Source organism: Pteropus vampyrus, unplaced genomic scaffold (genome assembly GCF_000151845.1).
Source record: "Pteropus vampyrus isolate Shadow unplaced genomic scaffold, Pvam_2.0 Scaffold303, whole genome shotgun sequence".
Taxonomy (NCBI): Eukaryota; Metazoa; Chordata; class Mammalia; order Chiroptera; family Pteropodidae; genus Pteropus; species Pteropus vampyrus.
Genome location: NW_011889084.1, coordinates 1,060,940 through 1,078,919, shown reverse-complemented (window position 1 = coordinate 1,078,919; position 17,980 = coordinate 1,060,940). Strand labels below are relative to the sequence as shown.

The window sequence follows — 17,980 nt, the reverse complement described above, 5'->3', positions numbered from 1 at the left end:
GGTCCTGGGACAGCCCCTCCCACAGTGGCTCCAATGCCCAGTCCCACAGACCTGATTAGGAATCCAGCCCAGTCAGCCCTGGCAGCCACCCACCCTGAGATGGACCTGGTTTCCCTGGCAGCCTCCTTGCTCCACAAGTGAAGGTCTTATGTGAGGGGGAAGTCATTTTGGTTTCTAGTGAGCCAGATGACCAAGCAGAGTTTCCACAGTACTGGGTCCCAGCACACCTCCCATAGTACCAGCCACAGAAGTCAGTGGGGACACAGAGTGGGAACAGAGAGTGGGGACATAGGGAGCTGGTACCCTCTGATGACTGAGGCCTCTAGCTCAGAGGGCGGCCTCGTGGAAGCTTGATGTCCAAACATCAAAACTTCCTTAGAAAGAGTCACACATGTAGGGTTTGACGGCACAGAAACATGAATTGTCCCTCCGGAGAGCGGCACTGGCAGTGTTGCTGGTCTTACCTGTGCGCCCCTGGAGTAGGACCTGAAGATGGTGCAGAACCTGCCCTGGCCCGATGTGTCCCTGAAACACAGGGGCGGGGGACAGGGGCGGTCAGTGGGATGCAGCCCGTGGGACTCCGGCATGTGTAACATGATCCCTCCCAGGGGCTCAGCCCAGGGCCCCCTTCCCCTCCCCTTCCACAGCTCACACTGGCCAACCTCTGTGGGCCTGGGTGCTCAGGGACACTGCCCTGCCAGGCTGGAGAAACCCAACCCTGTTAGGAATTTACTCTTGACTTCAAGGTTCTAGAAAATGCTCCTTAGAGTGTAGCAAAGGAAGAGGGAGGAGGGGCTGTGGCCACTGGAAATGAGCCTTTGTGGGCAAAGGGAGCTGGGCTTTATCAGAACAAACAGCCCTGGACCTTTTGGTTCCTGTATCACCAAACAGAATCCATACCACGTTTACACAGGACATCTTTAAACAGCTATTCCAAATGAAATGTAAATAAGACTCCTTCCTGTTCCTCTAAGGATTCTTGACACTTCATTTAGCTTTGGAGGTCCCATCAATAACTCTGAAGTGCTACAGCACCCCTGCCCCCAGACACCGCTGCCCTGCACAGCTCCTGACTCACCAGAGCTCCAGCTTGACCCGCCGGCCGTCCAACAGGATGGTAGTCGTCTTGTAGTCGATCCCTGTGAGGAAACAGAGGGTGGCTGAAGGTAAGGCCTTGCGGACAAGTCTACCAAGACCTGCCTCACCAGGGCTCAGTCTCACAGCCCAGCAAAGCTGGGTGGAGTGGCCTGCTGCCCCCAGCTGAGCCTTCTTGTGGCTCCAGTCCAGCAACGCAAGCGAGCATGCTGGGCACCACAGCACAGGCCAAAGAGAGGGTGGCAGAGAAGCGGAGTCCGGCACGCCCGAAAGAGGACAGCTCATCTTCAACTGACCTACTTTGTATAGATCTCAAGTCGAACTCTCAAAGGCTAATCATATTTTCAAGTTCTTAGGTTCACCATAGCTGCCCAGTACTGACAACTGGAGCGTGCTTGGAGTATTAAGGGTAAAGTAATTTCTAAAATGCCATTTCTCTGAAGAGCTCTCTGAAAAACCTATATATGCCATAGCTTTCTTTCTTTCTTTAAAAAAAAAAACAAAACTTTTCTGGGAAAAAGTCCAAAAGAAGTTCGTAGGCACAGGGAGTGCTAGATATGTTATCTTACATGTAAGACCTTCAACTGGTTTATGGACCTTCTGAAAACTTCTAAAAGCTCAGTGTTTTCTCCTCCTCTCTTAAGCCTTAAAAATGTCATCAGTTTCATGACTTTATATATCACTTGTTCCAAGAGGGCTTGGAAATGAGCATTTTAACACAGGTGTCACTCTCACCCAGTGTGTGTGCAAGCGCGAGCACATGTCAGAGGGCCTGCACTCCCTCAGGCGTCTGTGCCTGCATCCTGGCTGTGCTTCTGCCTGGTCAGCTCCTAACCACACATCAAAACCTGACTCCCATGCACCAAAGGACACCTGACAGAATAAAAATGCAATCCAAGAAACGGGAAAAAATATTTGGAAACCACATATCAGGAATATATATGGAAATCTTACAACTCAACAACAAAAAAACCCAATTAAAAACTGGGCAAAAGACTTGAATAGATATTTCTCTAAAGATATACAAATGACCATAAACACATGAAAAAATGCTTAACACCATTTCTCATCAAAGAAATACAAATCAAATCACAATGAGAGATCAACTAACACCTATTCAAATTATTATCAAGAAAAATAGAAAATGACAAAGGTTGGTGAGGATGTAGAGAAATCTGAACCCGTGTGTACTACTGGTAGGAGTGTAAAATAGTGCCGTTACTATAGAAAACAGTCTGGCAGTTCCTCAAAGAATTAAACACAGAATTACCATATGATCCAGAAATTCCACTTCCGAGTTTACACCCAAAAAAGTAAAAGCAGGGAATCGAACATATATGTATTTGTACACCCACGTTCATGGCGACGTTGTTCACAAAGGCGGAAACTACCCAAGTGTCCATCGAGGGATGAGTGGACTAACAAAATGGTCTATACATACAATAGAATACGATTCACCTTTAAAAGGGAATGAAATTCTGACACATGCTATAATATGGATGAACCTTGAGGACACTATGCTCAGGGAAATAAGCCAGACACAGGACAAATACTGTATGATTCCATGTGTATTATGCCCCTAGAAGAGTCAGATTCATAGAGACAGAAAATAGATTACAGTTTACAAGAGCCCGGGGGACACGGACGGGGAGTCAGCGTTTAATAAGACAGAGCTTCAGTCTGGGAAGATGGAAAAATTCTGGAGATGGATGGTGATGATGGTCTCAAAACAGTGTAAATGTACTTAATGCCTCTGACCTGTACACCTAAAAATAACTAAAATAGTAAATTTCATGTTATGTATATTTTACCACAAATTTTTTTTAAAGTAAGAGAAAATTCTCTTGCACACATTCTCAAGTAAAAGAGCTATTCTTCAGGAAGAAACAGAACTCAGGCCTGTCTCGAATGCCCTCCTCTGCACTCGTCCTTCCCCCCAGTTCTTGTCTGATAACCAGCTTCTTTGGTGGAAACTCCTGAATTCTCTATCAAACAGGAAGCACAAATTTGGCCTAGGACTCACCTCTCAGTCTTAGCTCCAGTTTCTGTGAGATGGACCCTGTGAGAGTAATTTCCAGGAAGCCTGTGGATGTGGATGCCCATCCTCTAGGCAGCATCCCCTCCATGTGGCAATCAGCCCAGCAGACTTAGGCTGAGGTGACTGGACACTGTTCTGGCCCTCACCCCGAGGCTAGCTACCATGAAAGGTGCGGCCCTGCAGCCAAGCCACTGGAGGTTGCACTGTGGCCCAAAGGCCTAGCAGGGAGCTGCAGGTAGGACAGGGCACCCAGGAAGGGCTAAGAGACAGGGTACAGGGAGCAGAGGCTGCCGTCCTCCACTCACCTCCAGGGAGGACTAGCACCTCGGCAGGGCCTTGCTTGGCCTCCTCCTATAAACAGCATCATGCGCCTCACTGACCCATCTGCCCACATTCCACTCAGGACAACATGGCGTTAACTTCAGTTTGTGTCAGAAAGGACGCGGTCCCTGCTCTCTAGCGATTCTGCTCAATGCTCTGCCAAACACATGCGTGGGATCCGTGTGGACAGGCACTCAGAGCTGGGAACTGGTATCAAGGAGGAGCAGCTCTCCTCTTGATGCCCCTCCTGCTGCACGGCCCTGCCTCCCTCCCACTGGGTCGGAGAGCTCGTCAAGGAACAGGATTCTTAGAGAACACTGCAAAGCAGAAGCTGGAATTCGGTGGCTGAATGATGTCACCACTGAAGTGGTTTACTCACAGACAGTGGCAACATTCTCTGGCACACTCTGGTCCCGCCCGGCCTCTAGGGACAGGTGGCCTCCATGTCTGGTGCCAGCACGGGCAACCCCAAGAAAGCTGAGCACCCCTGCGAGGAGACTGAGGAAACTGGGCAGCAGGTCCCTACTGTGGACAACAGGGTCCAGCTGAGGGTGGCTGGGGAGCCAATACGTCAAGACAGGTTCAGGGAGGAGGGGAGCACAGAGCCCCTTGGCGGACACACTCACTTGGATATTGATAAAAATTCAAACGTATTCTTCATGCTTACTCTGCTTCTCACATCTCAAATCTGGATAAAAACTTATGGTGAGCTTTATAAACACACAGAAAAGACATAGCAAACCCAGAAAGAACCCAGAGACACCTCTAGAAGGGCAAAGTCTCCCTGCTGTAAAGATGGGCGTCAACCAAATTTCACTATGAATCAGCTGTGACAATTCTTAGGTCTAAAGACTGTTGCTGGAGAATTTCAATCACTTCCTCCCTCACTTCACACCATTAGTCCTTAAATATTGAGCAGCTCTTTGAAAGAATGATGACCAGAGGTTTCATTCAAAATATTTAACACCTTGTATAGCACAGTCATTACCATTCAGAAGAAAAATAAGCTATTGGAAGCTAGAACCTCTGCTGGTGCCCAGGGGTCAACCAGGCCTCTTGGGAACTTGAGCAGCTCACACATGGGGAGGGGCCACACAGGATGACCAGATCTTAGGCCCTAGGACTGCAGACACACTCTGGGTGGACAAGTGTTCGGGGAGGCCACCAAGGGCCAGCGGCAGGTGACCAAAGGCGCCAGGGGAGATGAGTGTTCTGATTCCCGGTCCTTCTCATGTGTCCTTTTTACTCAGAAAGCTTCAGGGCATTTATCTGCCCAGTGTTCTGGGGGCACTTTTCGCCTTTAGGTCCCCAATTCACTCCTCTACCCACACACTCCTCTGTCCCACATCCTGGCCTCTCATTAGCCAGTTTTCTCATCTTTTCTCCCATCTCTGTCTTTTTTTCCACTTTCTGGGAGATATCCTCAACTTTATCTTCTTGCCCTTCTATGATCTTATAAAAAATTCTGCTATTTTTAATTTAATTTCTAAAAGCTCTTTCTGGTCCTCTGGAAAGTTCCTTTCTAATAGCCTCCTGTTCTTGGTTCTTGAATGCAGTATCTGTATACCTCAGACATTAGTTATAAGATTGTTAAGGTCCTCAGATGCCTTTCCTCACCTTGGGGTGACCCTTGGTTGTCCATTCACCCCTCAGAGATCCTAAAAAGCCGCAAGAAGTTCTGGGTATAACTTTGGTTTCTGAACTGGGCTTATGATGAAGCCGCCAGGTGCCTCTGGGTGTGCGGAACTTACATTTCTTGGGCTAATGACTGTTCCAGCAAAGACTGTCTGCGGCCATGGGCTCCCGAGCACCAGGAGTAGGGGGGTAGCCAGGGTCTCCCCATTTGGAATGGACTTGCACTGAGCCCTCTACTGTGCCCGATTCTCCCAAAGAGTGGACCTCCTGTGTCCCTGCTGGGGGGCCATCCAGCCATTTGGCCCCTGCCCTGATTTCAGCCTATCCCCCTCAGGCCGAGTTCAGAGGGGCCTGGGTACATGGGGTGTGGGATCCAGAGCCGTGGGGTCCCCACCAGCCCTTCACAGGCCAGGCTTCAGCTCTCTGCGCTCAGCTGTGGCAGTAGCACCTGTTTCCCACATGGTCAACCTCTCTCACTTGATGGATTCACATGTTTTTAATAATATCTTTTCTATTATTTTCATGGGGTTTCTGAAGGGAGTGGCAATTCGCTTGACATAAATCACTTTATAACTTCTGTTATACACCAGGCATTGTTCCGGGAGCTAATGGACTCATGTTGCTGCCCAGCTGCCCTGTGCCATGTTTTACAGGGCTGCCACCACCTTGCGAATCACAGGAGGCCGTGTTTCATTTGTTCAGAATTTTACCGAGAATTGTTCACCATTTTAGAAGAAAAACCACATCACCCATAGTGACACCTATACTAGGTACATATTTTTCTTTTTTGAAAATCTGAATATTTAATAAAAAATTGAAAATAAATGAACAAAAGCTACATGTATCCACATAGATAAATGTTTAAAAATATAATGTTTAGTAAGCAATAAAAGTCCCAGAATGACATATCCACTTTGGTACCATTTACCAGGAACACTTTTACTGTCACCTCAGTATCTAGTACAATTGTACCCAAGCACTGATTTTCTGGAATATAAACAATCTTACAATGCCTTGCACTCCCCCTTCTTTCTCCTTTATATTATAAATATACATCTACATATACATGCACATGTCTGTTATTTATTCTGAGTATAAACAGAATACATTATCTATGAATTTCATTCTTTTTCACGACAGTAAAGGAGATGCTGCAAAGCACTGATCTAGAAGGACCTTCCAGGGCTCAGCATGGCACGAGCTGGCGGCCTCCCAACACCGTGTCCCTGCATTGCTGGTCTCAGCCCCTGACAACACCCAAGGCAGGGAGGTGCACAGAGCAGCTCACCAGCTCCAGAAAAATGCTGACAGAGGCTAAAGTTGCAGGAACATTATAATTACCTGGCTGCTGACTCTGCTGCCCATCAAAGAGGTATTTCATAGCATGGATTCAGAAAAAAGAAGTAGAAGAGGAAAAATGAATGGTACAAAAAAGATTAAAGTTTCAACTTTCTAGAATGTCACTTTGTTTTCCAAAAGTCACTCGTGTCCTGGCGATTTGGGGAGTTTACCCTCCTGCCTGCTGAGATGCACCTCAGCAGGAGCTATAAGCAGAACTGTGGGGATGCACAGGAGGAAGGCTGAAGCACTGACCGGCAGAACACCAGCTTTGTCTTTATGTAGCCTCCCATTCTCAGGAGTGGGACACCTGCCACCTGAGTGGGGCATCCATACTCATGTGGCCAGCCTGTCAAGGATAATCTGGTGCATAAACCACTCGCCTTGGGCTGACTATTCTCCTATATAGCACAGTGGCCCCTCTGCTGGAAGTCGAGGTGTGGTGTTCTACCAGGAGTCACCAGACTGAGCAGGCTGGAAGTCACGATTTCCTCCTCCATGTCCCTTCCTTTAGCGTGTCATAATGCTTGAATGTCTGTTAGTACTGATGCAGAAAAACAGATTCCCAAGAAACCCACCCCCAATACAGCCCTAGGAAATTATGAAGTAATCAGGGCAAAAGAAGACACACACATGAACAAGAACCAAAAATTCTCAGCCGTCTGTTTAGATCTGCCCACTTAGCTTTGTTTTGGGTGCATAAAACAAGATTTTTAGATGTTTTTAAGTTCAATTTTCCACTGTTCAGCGGGAGCAGGAGCCGGTCAGAATGAAGACTGCTATGCACAATTCGGCTGACCTCTGGGTGAGGGCACATCTCACACATCTGCTCAATAGCATGTTTGCTGCCATCTCCTTTTCTTTTGAGGTTCCAGTCTTTTATGAAGAAACGGGAGGTTAGTGTGTAAATATCCAGCTATTTTCCAACAAAATTAAAAGCCACAGGAGGACTTTTTAAAAATTCATAACAATGAACAAAAAAACCCAATTAATATAAGAATGGATTAGGAATGACGTAGAAAATGCTAACCAATGTCTTCCTTTGCAGTGTTTAAATTAAGCACCAGAAACTAGAATGCTGGCTAGTGTTCCAGGGAAAGGAAACCATTCCCAGCAGATTCTCCCCGTTGTGCAGCGACCCCCCCCCCCGCCCCCGATGGGGTAGAGGCATCCCTGGGCAGTGTGGACCATAAATGCCACACCCTCACAGTGAGGCAGGTGACCTGGCTGAACTCAGGTCACCTAATGACTTCATGGAAGACTGCAGCGCAGCCCGGCCTGGCCCCTCCACACTGGCAGGAGATGCTGTTGTGTCAAAAGCTCAGATTATTGGTTTTCTACGTAGTTCCAAGATTGCAGAACCTCTCGGGAAGCATGGCCCCAGCCAGGCTGTCTGAATGAAGTGTGATGTGACATCCAGCTGGTAATGTGAGGGTACCACCCCCAAACCCAGGAAGGGCAGCTGCTGTTTCTTAGTGTTACTGCTTAGGGAGGGAAAATAAGCTCCCAAGGGCAGACAAAAGGCAAAACAATAACATCAGGTCTTCTAGGAACCAGAAAAAGCTTTCCATAACACAGGCAGCCGGAAGTGCCCTGGGATCCACACACGAGCCGTCCAGGCAGCCCAAGGCACAGGTGGTCCTCTGGACATGCATAGAGTCCAAGACACCTGACCTGTCTTCACACGTCCTCTCGTATAGGTAAGGCCACAGCACATGCTTATGCCAAGGAAATGTGCCTCGTATCGCAGAATGTGTTGGAACAGAAAGAATTCCACACATCCCAGTGGGCGTGTGACAGAGACAATACTGAGTGGTGTGGCAGGCAATATCTGGTGGGCCCAGGATCCCACTTCCTGGCACTCATGCCCCTGGTTACACCCCTTTCCTTAAGGGTGGTGGGAGCTAAGACTTGCTTCTGACCCTGAGTAGGGCCAAGGTGATGGATGTCCCCTCCAAGATCAAGTTACACGAGACTCCTACAGGCAGATTCTCTCCCTTGCTGGCTCAATGAACAAGCTGCCCTATGGAGAAGCCCACGTGGCCAGGAACCGACAGCGGCTAGGTTCTACCAACACCCACGTGAGCTTAGAAGGGATTCTACCCCAGCCCACAGCTGACTGCAGCCTGTGAGGACCCAACTAAGCTGTGCCCAGATTCTGGACCCACAAAAGCTATGCACTAATAAGTAGGTGCTATTTTAAGATGTTCAGTTTGTGGTAATTTCTTAGTTGGCTTGGGCTGCTATAACAGGATATTACAGACTGGAGGGGAGAGGGGTGTGTATAAACAACAGAAATTTATTTCTCACAGTTCTGGAGGCTAAGAGTCTAAGACCAAGGTACCAGCAAAGCCCTTTTCTGGTGAAAGTCCCCTTGCTGAGTCCTCACATGGCGGAATGGGTGAGGGAGCTCTGTGGGGTCTTTTATAAAGCAGTAATCCCCTTTGTGAGCTCCACCCTCAAAATCTAACCACCTCCCAAAGGCCCCACCTCCTAATCCCACTGCCTTGGGGGTTAGGTTTCTACACATAGATTTTGAGGGAACACAAACATTCAGTCCACTGGTAACTAATACCAGTAGTATCTAACAGAAATGCAAACATACACTCCTCTGACCAGCCACTGTACTTACAAAAATCTATCAAAACAAAACAATAAAAGAACTTTTTAGAAAGCTGTGGTGAACAGAGTAACAGCCCTGGAGATGTCCACATCCTAATCCCTAGAACCCGTAAATATGCTTGCTACAAGGCAAAGGGGCAGGTCATGGACCTTGAGAAGGGTGGGCTCAATGTCATCAGGAGTCCTTAAAGCAAAGGACCCTCTTCCCGCTGAGTCAGAGAGATAAGATGCAATGAGAGACTCAAAGCCTGAGACGGCCCTGACCTGGCTTTGAAGATGGAATAAGGGGAACATGAGTGAAGAATGTGGGTGATCTCTAGACGCTGGGACAGCCCTCAGTTTACAGCCAGCAAAGAACAGGGATCTTGGTCCCACAGCCACAAAGAACTGGATTCTGCCAACAACTCAACTAGCAAGGAAACGTATCTCCCCTAGAACCTGCAGACAGCAGCCGACGCCCTGGCTGTTGACTTATGACCTACAGAACCATAAAATAATGTTACAGCAGTAACAGAAAAGAAATATCCAGGCACAAAAGTAACTAAAGGCTATTTACTGCGGCATTATTTTTTATTACGAATAAACTGGATACAAAATAAAAATCCATCTAACTGTCAATGGTTAAGTAACAGAAAGTAATCCACAGAAGGAGGCTATATGGCTATTATAAAGGAACAGGCACCTGCTGAAATGAAAGCAGAATGAGAACTCTTTATACTCGCTCAACTGCTTTGGAAAACTGTTTGTTGGTATCTACTAGGGCTGAACATACTGCGTACTCTACAACCCAGCAAACCAACTCCTCAGAGTATTCTCGACAGAAATGTGTGTACATACGCACCAAAAACATGTACGGACATAATTTGTTTTATTGAGCTTCACAAGTATTGTGTTTTTTACAAACTGAATGCAAGACCCCTTCACCAACAAAGATTACAACTTGTTTTACTGAGGTGATCTGGAACAGATTCCATAATATCTCTGAGGTATGCTTGTATGAGAATTTTCATAGGAGCACTATTCAGAATAACCCAAACATGGAAACTATCCAAAAGCCCAGCTGTAGAAGAATAAAGACATGGCAGGCAGTACTCACAATGAAATCTATACAATACAAAAGAGTGAACTACAACTACACACAAGAATGTGGCTGAATCTCACAGAAAATGGAGACATGAAGAAGCCAGGTACTCAAGAGTACAAATGATGCGATTCTATTGATAGAAAAATTCTAGAAATACAAACTAGTCTATAACATAAAGGTCAGCGATTGCCAGGTCTGGGGGCAGATAAAGGAAGTCGGCAAAGAGCACGAGGACTGAGTGTGGCAATGGTTTCTCAGGTATATATATATACCTGTCGACACCCATTAAACTGCAAACTTTAAATGGATACAGGTTTTTGGTGCATAAATTATACCTCAATAAAGTTGATTAAAAGGAAAAAAAGGCTGACAACATCAAACACTGGCCAAAGTGTAAAGCATGGAATTCTTACATGTTGCATGTTGCTGGTGGGAACTCAAAATGATAAGAGTAACTTTAGGACACAGTTTGGCAATTGCTTATATGTTAAGCACACACTTCACAACAACGTGTGTGTTGCAAATGTGTTTCATGCCACTGAATCAGACACTTACAAATGGCCAACATGATAAATATGCATATTTCTACCACAAAAATAAATTTTAAAACATGTTTAAAGAACTCGTACAAGAATGTTCACAGCAGCATTATTCGCAATAGCCAAAATCAGTAAATAACTAAAACCGTATTGATAGGTAAATGGATAAACAAATATATCCCTACAAAGGAATGCTACTCAGGAACAAAAAGGGAAGAACATAAATGAGTTTCACATACATTATGCTGAGTGAAACAAACAAAAGATGAAGAACACAGTACCGTATGATTCAATTTACAGGAAATTCTGGAGAGGCAAAGCACGTTAGAGTGACAGGAAGCAGACCAGTGGGGCCTGGGGAACCCACTTCCAAGAAGCAGGAGAGAACTCTCAGGGGAGGTGGAAATGTATATATACACCTGTCAAAACTCATCCAACAGTATCTTAAAATGCTTAAAATGGGTACATTTTATTGTAGGTAAATTATAACTCGATACAATTTATTTTTTGAAAAAGTAACCCACAAGGTACTCATCTGCTCAGAGTTTAGATTAGTAAGCCTTTTGACCATAAGAGGCTGAATTACTTTACAAAATGAGTCTGAATAAAGATCAGAGCCAGATGTGAACACCCATCCCCTAACGTGCTGACTGCACAGAAATTCTGGGAACAAGGATGATCTGCAGGTCTCCCATGCCTGCCCTCCTACGGGCTGGGGTCTGCCACCACAGGCACACATTTAAGCCTGTCGCTGAGGAGAGGAGGAAGGGGGCTGCCTGGTGAAGGACGGAAAAGGAAGCAGAAGTTACCTAATAAATTTTGAAATGCCTTTGTGTCTACACCAGCATGCCGGTTACAGGAGAAACTCTGGGCAGTTTGTGGACTGGTTTCCTGTGAAGGAAGAACTTTTCCTTAATGCCTTAAAAACCACACGAAACCAAACCAAACCAAAGCCTTCTGCTGTCCATAAAGAACAAACAGATCCACATATAGAACCTGGAGAAATACAGGACATTTAAACAATTAATCATAATTTCCAAACACAGAGATAACCATTGTTAATGTTTTCATGTATTTCACTCCACAATTCTTTCATTTGACACCCACTGATAGACTAATTAGGAATACTTTTTTTCCTACTTAATAACAGAGATTTCCCCATATCCTTGCATATTTATTAAATATTCCTCAAACCAGCATATTTCAAGGATGTATAATAATCTCACCCTATGAATATAACATATTTCTGCTGCTGAACCCTTAGGCTATTTCAGATTTTTCTTTTTTTTTTAAGTTGAAGTATTTTTTTTAATTATTATTTTATATTATTTTCAGGTACACAATACAATGGTTAGACATTTATAAATTTATGAACTGATCCCCCCGGTTACTCTAGCACTCATCTGGCACTACACACAGTCATCATAGTGCTGTATTCTACATCCCCATGATCGTTTGTAATTACTGATTTGTACTTCATACCTTCACCTTTTTCACCCAGCACCCCAACACTTCTCCCCTCTGGCAATCACCAGTTTGTTCTCTGCATCTGTGAGCCTGTTTTCATTTAGTTTGTTCGTTTCTTTTGTTCCGTAGATTCTATATATAAGTGAAACCATGTGGTATTTATCTTTCTCTGTCTGACTTATTTTACTCAGCATAAAACCCTCTAGGTCCATCCACGTCGTTGCAAAGGGTAAGACTTCATTTTTTATGGCTGAGCAACATTCCATTTCATATACGTGCCATAACTTCTTTATCCAATCATCTATTGATGGGCACTTAGGTTACTTCCATATCTTGGCTACTGTAATAGTGATAGACTTACAGGGGAGTGTTCCATCCTATTTAATTTTAAGGTTAAACAACTTTCCATGTATGTTTCATGAGAATATTCTCTCTGCGACTCTGTAATCCCGGCCAAGTGACCTAAAATGAGGAAAATACTTTCACTAACAATACCACCACCTAGTTGTTCCCATCCATCGAGGGCCATGGTCACTGCTGATATGGACCCAATCAAGTCACTGGCAACCCCAGTGACTGAGAGAGCTGTGTGGATACATGTGTGTTCATACAAAAATAAGCGTGCACCCAGGACCATCGGCTCCTGTGGGAGACAACTTCTACAGGTTGACAAGGATTCCATTTGCCACACTGCTCCTGAGATCTGTGCCCAGGGATAAGCCTCCCCCTGCTCAAACTGTATCTGTAAGAAAACTGGACTCAGCTCCTAAAGCTGAGTATTGCCAATACTGACCAGAGAAGAGATTGGCCAAAACAACGGTAAACAAATCAATACAAAACGACTGGGTAAAAATAGGAGACTCGCTGAATGAGTGCTAGGTGGTGTATCTGTAATAGCGGCACCAGGCAGAAGGGCTTCAGGGACACCATGCTACAAAAGTACGACAGTCCATGGGCAGAGTGGATGATCATGGCTGCTGCCGAGTTAGAGCCCCCAATTCCTCTGCAATGACTCTTGGACACAGAACTTTGACACTCTGTTGGGTGTCACTATGTTCCTTCAGTCACTCAAGGCTGTACAAAGCGTCTAAATCCTGATAATGTCACTTAACCTGTCATTCATGCCTCCCAGCAGAGACTTAAGTAATAGGCACTCACCCTAACCATGGCCCAGGTGATAGACAACTGCTGCCTGGACAGTCCAGGTTGGCAAGGACCCAGATTATGATCCTAAGAACTACTGAAGGGAATGCAGGCCTGCCTCAGCAACAGTGCTGCCTCCTAACCGGGGAACCACATGTTGGCTTCCTGAGCTCTGGAACACATGCTTATCACCCAGCCGAGATCTGACGTTAATTTGCTTGCCCAGAGATCTGGCACCTACCTGGCTGTCCACACTTTGACACTTTTCAAAATCGGTCAAGTACCTGCCTTTCCTGCACTTGCGCCTTCTTCCACTCTCTGTTCTTCCTCAAAAATGGGGGTAGAGAATGCCCCTTCTCAGGATGCTGACCTCCCAATGCCACACCCTCTGCACTTCTTCTTGGTTAGACCACTCTTCACTCCTGAAGGCGTGTCTTTCCTAACACCCCGGACTCTGCATGAATTGCTTCCCTTTTGTGTGTCTAGCCAAAGCTTCATACTTTTCTGAGACATCAGTGCCTAGCGCCTTGAGTGGCCAAAGCTCATTTGTTCATGTCCACTGTCCTGCTCATGTCTTTGGGTCCCCACCTCCTCCAGTGGTGCTGGGTTTACCTGTGCCCCATTCCTTCTCTACCTTCTAAAGAACACATGTATACAGTCAATGAGGTACTTGATATTCCCATTTTGGCAGAAGACAAGCATGCACTGTGGACATCAGAGCTGCCCATCACTACTGGCTCTACGTGGTACAATTATAACCAGGAAACCTGAGTTACCATCTCGAAGTTCGAGTTCACTTTATTCACTTGTGTTTACCCTCATTTCCCACCCAAAGGATGACCCCACACACCTGATATTGGCTCAGCCCCTTTCCTGGTCTCTGTTGCCTGTGCTCACAGTCCAAACATCCTGCTCCTGAGGGCCCAGGGCGGTAAATCCTGCCCCACAGCCCTCCCTTCTCCCATTCTTTCTACAGCTTGCTCCACACCAGGGGGCTGGACACTGAGACCTTCCCCTACTTTCTCTAAACGCCCAATGGATGACACCCTTACCAGTGTGGTCCCAGGTGTCACAACAACCATCAAGAGGTGTACCACTAACTGACTACAACTCCACTCCCTTCTCCTCCTTCTCACCTAGGCCTCAGACCAGGTTAAGTGGCCAGCTTTTCAGGGACCAGCAATTTCATACCTTACCAATTATAATTCAAATAGAACAGGAAGAGAAAGTACCTGTGGGACCCTCCTGCCTACTTCCCCACTCCCTAGTAGGGTTTCCTTCCTGAAACATGTTTCTATTTAGTTCATCATCCAATCCACAAACACTGTTGATGATGGGAACAAAGACATATGTGTACACAACATGACACAGCAGTGTCACTGTGACCACATTACCCTGAAAGAGGGACCCGGCTCTGTATAGCAGTGCATCTGCTGTGGAAGCCTTTTCCTGTTATCTGCTTGAATGTACGGCAAGTGCTAGAAATTGGGGAAAAACTTAACATTGAAAATATTCTACCTATTAACTTGTTTTCTGAAAATTCAAGAAAGGCCATACCAGTCCAAATTACAAATCAGCCCAGTTAGCATAAACTGAGGTGGGTAAGGAACCCTGTCTCTCCAAGCCTGCCACTCTCTTAGATAGGGGCAGGTTGATCTTTACACCACACACAGCAGGTGAGTGTCTCTGGCAAAGGGGCAGACAGGCAGATGGGTCTACGCATTGCCCTGTGTGGCCTTCTGGAAACCTCTCTGGAAACCCATGGTTTGCTGCCCTGGTTGGCAGCTGATCTGGAAGCTCTCAGGGCTCTGCTGCTCTGCTGGGCAGTGCCAAGAGGGAGGCAGCAGGGCAAGAGCAGTGCAGTGAAGGGAGAACAAATGGGCCTCAGTGACTGGTCCCAGGCTCCACGGCAGAGGGAGGAGGCTCGCCCTGGACCAGGGACAGAGGTGCCAGGAAGAAGGAAAGAAAAGTTGTTTGGGATGCACTGAGAACCTGCAAGGAAAGGAAGCACTGAAAAGGAGGGTTGTGGTTACTGGGGAGAGGAGCCAGGTCCAGGGTGGAGGCGAGAATGTGAGGGCGCCTAGTGAGAAGAGGGTCTCCCCCACCAACTACAGCACCAGGCTCCCAGAGAAGGGGGTCAGACAGCTAGCACCTAGGAAGACTGAGGGTGTCGGGCCCCAAGCTGCCTGTGACAGCTGCAAGCTCTCAGCCTGAGTCTCAGTTCCTCATCTGTAAAATGGGATGATAACAGTGCCTCCATCACAGGGTGGTGGTGAGGACTAGATGAGGAGCAGCTCTGAGGAGTTTGGCCTTGGGCCTCGCACATGTCATGGTCAGGCCAAGGCCCACTTTGGAACATGGCATCTGACATAGGAAAGGCAAACTCCCAGTAAATGGCCCAGAAAATGGGCAAAACCCAGATATGAGGGCCCAACCAAGTACAGACGAAGAGAGAGACTGGGAGGGGCTGTGTGGTGACCACAGAACAGGGACTCTGAGCATAGGCTGTTCATTTATAATACACATCTAGTTAGCGCCTCCTATGTGTAAGTCTCATGCTAGTATCGAGGACAAAGCTATAGAAGACAAGCCATCTGGGCTGTATAGGTCGGAGGCATAGCCTGACTCATGAAAACAGCATGGAGCATCTCAAGACGCAGTGTCCCTGAGGTTTAAACTGAGGAGAGAAACCCATTTTCAGCTAGGTAAGAAAAGACATTTGGAATTGTCCAGTGCAAAGCCATGGAGCTGGCGGATGTGGTGAGCTCTGGCCTAGCTGCCAGGTGGCTGACGTGGGCCACAGCCCACATTCTGGCATGCTGGGGGCACAAGCACATAGAATCCTGCACTATGGGCACAGCAGTAACATAGAAATAACCAGTAGGCCCAAACATTCATGGCAGACCTCAGCACTTGCCTGGCTTTGTCCACGGCCATCACAATTACCTCCTTTCTCCCTCCCCGCACATCCTAGGATCAAAGAATATGAGCATCCTGCACACAAGGAAACTCCCACCAACACTGACCTTAGAGAAGCAGACAGGGAGAGATGAAGTTATACCCACTATTGAGAATTTTAAGACATGAGCATATCAACACTACAACACATCTTCCTGTCAACCCTCAATCTTCAACGTAAACATCTGTGAGAGCAAAGGCAAAGAGAACACAACTGTCTTAATCAGGGCCTTCACTACCCGCAGTAAAATGGGACGGGCTGTGTACTAGGGTACACCTAGCATGCCACCTCAGGGCCCACCACCCTAAAGCAGTCAGATCTGGTAATGCACTGGAGAGCAGAGCTGCTCACAGAATGTTCTACCTCCTTCCTGCCAGTTCCACAACCCAGTCTCCTTGCCACTTATGTTCTGGAGCCTAATTCCCCAGCAGACAGCCCAGTGGAACCTCTATGCAAAGTGTTCTGCTCTGCCTGAGGAGAGCACAGACCCTCTCCTAAAACCACTGCTGTGTATTAAGAAGAGAAAGCAAACCTCCTGAGAGGAAGGTCTCCAGGTCTATGGAAACCTATAAGCATGGCACACATCAGCATCACCAGACACCAAGAGCCACTATGGGCTCCCATGGGAGTGGTGCCATTGTCACATATGGCTCATCACTGCTTCAGGTGCCAGTGCTAGAAAAGGCTGTTTTGATGACTCACATGTCTGTGAAGCTGAGGAGAGCAACATGTACTCATGTACCTGTGTGAGGAACAAGCTAGACAAGACTTCAATGTGGGCAAGTCATCTGGCCCAAGGAAGGGGGTTTTGTTACACGCCCATTGCCAGGCGGGGATCTCCCTGCCATGGGTCATCTGCTCCTAGTCAGAAGGACCATGCGAGTTTAGGACAAAAACAAGAAGCCTGGAAACATGCTGAAGGCTTTAACAACTAAAAAAAAATAAATACATGTATGTCCTTTGTAAGAGGATCAAAACTAAAAAAACTCCTAAATATTGCAACTCTTTCAAAGGACAAATTCCCACGATACTGAATCCTGAGAACAAGCTGCTCCAGAGTTTCCAAAACCCCCAAAAGTCACCCTTAGGAAAACTTTGGAGAAGCAAAAAGAAGTACACTCTAGTCCACCAACTTCACCCTGATAAAGAAGACTGGGCCTTCGAGTCAGTAAGCTGAGGCCCTGACTACAAAGACCCACTCATCGAGTTGTGCATGTCTTAAACTTGAGGGTCCCTAGACACAGAGGCCAGGCACTGTGCCTTCTCTGCTTGACGCCTTGGGAGACCTGCAGGGGCCTCTGAGTGTGCCCTGGTCCTAAGAGCACATGGAGCCTTTCTAAGAGTGGTCTTTCTTCAAACCGGCCCTGCTTCAGTCAGCATGTCATAGGAAGTGTGGTAATGCATTGCTATTTGACAGAGGAGATAGGAGGTGGGTCCTATCTCTCTGGCTAGTGGCTCTGTGTTTCCTGAATGCTTGCTGCACCCAGCTGGAGTACCTAATGGTGAGACTGAGCTGACCCTCAGAAGCATATAAATCTATGTCCCGGGAAAACACTGCTGCCCCTGACAAAGCCCAACCCCTCTCACAATCTTCTCATGCTCTTTCAAACACACACCACCAGCAGCCCAGGAGCAGTGCTCCAGGAAGCAACACTACTACTGGAAAAGCAACTCAACTACCCACTGAGATAGGAGGGGCATCTCTGATGGTTGCTGCCAAGTGCCTATCAAGGTGGTAG

General features: G+C 46.8%; 1 protein-coding gene across 2 annotated transcripts in view; it reads right to left on the bottom strand.

Annotated features, from left to right (window-relative positions):
- RAB40C (RAB40C, member RAS oncogene family) overlaps positions 1-17,980 on the bottom strand; it is a 29,113-nt gene that overhangs the window by 6,805 nt on the left and 4,328 nt on the right. For both annotated transcript variants that reach the window (XM_011376766.2, XM_011376765.2), the window contains exons 3-4: positions 1,079-1,139; positions 465-525 (exon numbers count right to left, since the gene is read on the bottom strand). In XM_011376766.2, coding sequence (XP_011375068.1) covers positions 465-525; positions 1,079-1,139 — 122 coding nt within the window. The remainder of the gene's footprint in view (positions 1-464; positions 526-1,078; positions 1,140-17,980) is intronic.